Raw genomic sequence first — 4,220 nt, forward strand, 5'->3', positions numbered from 1 at the left:
AGAAAACTTCCATATTTGCTTCTTGTATAAAAAAATCTATAAAAATAAATTAATATCCATCCATCCATTTGCTTCTGCTTATCCTTTTCAGGGTCGCGGGGGCGCTGGAGCCTATCCCAGCTGTCATAGGGCGAGGGGCGGGGTCCACCCTGGACAGGTCGCCAGTCTGTCGCAGGGCCAACACACAGGGACAGACAACCAATCGCACCCACATTCACTCCCACACTCACACCTTTGGGCAGTTTGGATTCATCAGTTAACCTATGAATGAATAATTATGCTAAATTAGCTGAAGCATGAATAGACACATTTAGAAGTGAGGAAACCCTCTTCCTCTCTTTCTTTCTTCCTTTCCCATCCCCCGGTCATGTCTGCAATAACTTAAAATAAAATCAAATTAATAAATAATAGTAACAAAGGTTAATCAAATGGACCAATACGGGAAGGCTGTGATGATCCACGTGGTAAAGTAAATCCGTTGGGCATCTTTCTCAACGGGACAGGCAACAAAAGAAAGAAGAAGAAGAAGAAGTGATGACTCCAACGCTCAGATTACAGAGGACCAAAAGTGCCAAAATAAACAATAATATATAAATATTAAAAATAACTAAAGTTAAAAACAAAAGTTTCATTCTGTAGAACATAAAGTGAAATTCTCATATTTAAACACTGATTTACTTTTTGGTCATTACTTATAATTTCCCTTCAATAATTTCCATTTAAAACATTTAACATTAACATTTGTATCCTGTCCTTTTTATTATTAATTATATTTAAACTTTAATCATTCCCAAAATTTAAAATTTACTTTAATATTTTTTATATTAGTAACTTTATTTTTTCATTTTAATTTTATTGTCACCCTTATTTTTTGTTTCTCTATTTATAAATTATTTAAATTGTTTTGTTTATATTTTGATTATGTTTTTACTCATTAATTTTCTTATTACTTCTCCCTTCCCTTTTATGTTTGTTAAACTCTTATTTGTTCTTTTTTTTATTTATGTTTATTGACTGTCTTTTTTAAGGATTCACTTTAGCTTTTATTTTGAAAGAGACCGAGGCAGAGAGCAGCACAGAGAGATGACAAAGATGTCAGGATATAAACCGGACCCGATCAACTCGCCCGTTCATCTGGTTTCTGCACCTGTGACTACAGACGGGGACAAAAGAAGCTCGACATGGATGGTATTTAAACTTGTATTTATTATTTTGATCATGAGAAACAGAATCAAGGACAGAAAAGGTTTCTGTGAACAGAGAGTCAAACAGGAGGAGGCAGAAAGAGAAACCACAGCAAATGATAAAAAGGCAGAATACAAAAAAAAGAAAAGAGGGCTTCATGTTGGGGGGGGGTTACATTCCTCTGGGCCAAACACAGTCATGAAACTAAAGGAACCTGCCCAGGTGTGCTGAGGGTGGGGGAGAACAGGGTGAGACGCAAAATGAAGCTGGTAGGTTAATGCCCATGCATCGCACGCCCCGGCCGGGCACGCCACTGTAATAATATATATGTGTGATATATATACGCTTCAGATTTATGAAAGGATTTCCAAAATACACGGGAAATATCTACGTAGGAAAACAGACTGTACAAAACAAGAAGAATAACTCTGTATAAACATTAAACCCTGTCATGTGTATCAATATATCCTGTATACACTGTAGTCTTTTGGTCTGTAGTAAAGAGTACTGAAGTGAACCCACAGTATAAGACGACACCACGCACCCAAATATACATTCATGTCTCACTCGGCCACCGGGGGGCGTCGCTGAGCTACGTGGGAAACAAAAGTCAAAGTTCACGCCTGACGTCTATTGCACTCAAACGGAGCGAGTTTCCAAAAACACGGCGAAGAAGAGTCAGAGAAACTCGTACCTCAGCTTATCAGGATGTTTATTTATAATCACCTTTTTTTCCCTTTTTTTTCTTATTTTAAAACAGGAACAAGAAAAACAACCAATCAGAAGTCAAGAAACTGTTTGGACTCTTCCGCTCACTTCCTGCTAGAGCAGCTTTGCATGATTTACACTTCAAAATAATCTTTACTTATCTTGTACCAGATCTGTTCATAACAAGCCACCTTAGCCCCGCCCATTCTAGGCAGGGTTCTTTCGATTGGCTGCCGCTGTAACGCTTATCAAACGTGGTAAAGTTTCAATTAATTACCTTAATACACGTTGACGTTAAATCCATACGATCAGTCTTATGTTTGAAAACTGCCACAGCAGGCGTCAGCAGGCTTCCAGAAGCTGGCCAATCAGAAGAGAGGAGGCTTTTAAAGAGAGAGGAGCTGAAACTGGATCCAGTTCTCAGCTCCTCTCTCTCTAAACTGAACATGTTTAAAGATTATTAAAGCTCCAAGAATAAAAATATAGGAGGTGGAAACGAGGAGAAGAGCGAGTTGTTTAACGATAAAGTACCTGAAGAGTAAAGCTCTGACCGACAGCAGGTGTGCTAAATAATTACATTTTTAAATTTGCTCTAAAACAAATTCAAACTTTCACAGAAAGACAAAAACATGACAGCTGAGCATTAATCAGCTGTCAGTGCGGCTGACAGCTGATTAATGGTTGGTTTGAACACGTAACTTCAACGCGGCTTCATTCGTGCACAAAAAAGGTGATGGTAAAGTCGTGAAGATGAGAAGCAGGACAGTCGCTGCAGAAACCCCCACGCTCACCTCCATCTTCCTACATTTACCCGAAATAAGCAACAGTGCGAGGCGAACCCTGGAAACACGCCGGATTAGATCTTATTTGAAGAAACAGAAAGAGAAGAGACGAAGATGATGCTGCCGCCAGAAAAGATATCTCCTTTTTATGGAATCAACCTTTCCAAACATTTACTGAACCAGGATGTGAAGACTGTGGCGATGAAGAACGTCTCGATCGGCACAGCAAGGAGCACTCTGATTTCAGGTTAGTTTTTACCGCTTTAAAGTTTCTTCTCATTTGAACCATTTTCTTAAAGTTTGTTCTTAATTTGTTTTTTATTGTTTTAAGATAAATTTAAGTGCATTTTATCTCTTTAATCTTGCTTGTTTTTCATTGACGGAGCGCTCAGAGAAACAGAGCGCTGACTGAAGTGACCGTCTTTACGCCGGTGCTTGCATTTCTACAGCGCCCGTTTGTTTCTACTTCTAAACCTGAAGCAGCCTTCCTATTGAACACAAACATGAACATGCTAAAGTGAAGGTCAAAGGTCAAAACATGCAGCCAGACCCTTTAAGTGACCGGACTGGCTGCTGAGCTCCCCTCACCCACTAGGGGGCTCCAAAACCGCGCACAACCGTGTCTGAACTCCCTGAAGACGCTTACCTCTGATTATCCTCACAAATATAAAAACATTTCCTGCTATAAAACTTTTGGCATTTTGGGCACTTGTTTAAAAAAGAGAAGTCAGGTTAGTGTGAATGTGAAACAGTGCTGAGGGCCCGACAGAAAAATTAACAGAGAGCAGGAGCTAAGAGGCAGGAGGCGGTACACATTCATTTACAGGTGTGTTCACACCTGCAGGGGGAGGAGCTGCCAGACATTGGGAGAGCAGGGGTCAGAGGTCAAGTGAGTGTTAGTGGAGTCCATGAGAAGAGTTCACAGGGCTGAAGACACGCCCCGACAGATGTGTGTGTGTGTAAGAGTTCTGAGTAACGGGCTCGACTCAAACAGGAAGTCATGTGAAGCCAGTGCACGGGAAAAAAACAAAACTATAAATGTGTTGCATCGTGTGTCATTTTACAGCACCAGTGTGGATTCATCCGCCGCTGAAAGTAGTCCCCAGCGAACGCGTTTTAAAACTGAACGTTTTGAGGCAGAATCAAAATCAGAGAGGAGGCGTGTCCTCCGTGTTTCTGATCTGATTGGTCCACAGACTAACCTGCCGTGAGTCGAGCCCTTCGGAGCCGTGAGACGAGCTGGCTGGCGGTGTGTGCGTGAACTCTGTACATGTGTGTGTCCCGCGCCCTCACAGCGGCCCGTGCTGGGCCTCGTACTTGGCAAGGATGTTCTTGGTGCGCCCGAGCTCTTTCCGCAGGTCGGCCACTTCCTGCCTCAGAGCAGAGTTCTCCTTCTCCAGGAAGCTGGCCCGGATGGCGATCTGGTTTTCCTTGAGGCGTCGGGCGTCCCGGGAGCGCTTAGCAGCTAAATTGTTCTTCCTGCGCCGGGCCCAGTATTTGTCATCCTGCTCGAAGAAGAGCGGAAAACAGGAAGGATTACTTCAG

At 42.1% G+C, this 4,220-nt stretch overlaps 1 protein-coding gene across 2 annotated transcripts in view; it reads right to left on the reverse strand.

Annotated features, from left to right (window-relative positions):
- Positions 1-1,469: 1,469 nt before the first annotated feature.
- Positions 1,470-4,220, reverse strand: part of LOC102306062 (hepatic leukemia factor) — a 12,403-nt gene continuing 9,652 nt past the window's right edge. The window contains exon 4 of one of the 2 annotated variants that reach the window (XM_005944776.3): positions 1,470-4,183. In XM_005944776.3, coding sequence (XP_005944838.1) covers positions 3,965-4,183 — 219 coding nt within the window. In that variant the 3' untranslated portion in view covers positions 1,470-3,964. The remainder of the gene's footprint in view (positions 4,184-4,220) is intronic. The other variant, XM_005944777.3, reaches the window with a different exon arrangement.

This window comes from Haplochromis burtoni, unplaced genomic scaffold, assembly GCF_018398535.1.
Source record: "Haplochromis burtoni strain Fernald_Lab_line unplaced genomic scaffold, NCSU_Asbu1 Contig_422, whole genome shotgun sequence".
Classification (NCBI taxonomy): domain Eukaryota; kingdom Metazoa; phylum Chordata; class Actinopteri; order Cichliformes; family Cichlidae; genus Haplochromis; species Haplochromis burtoni.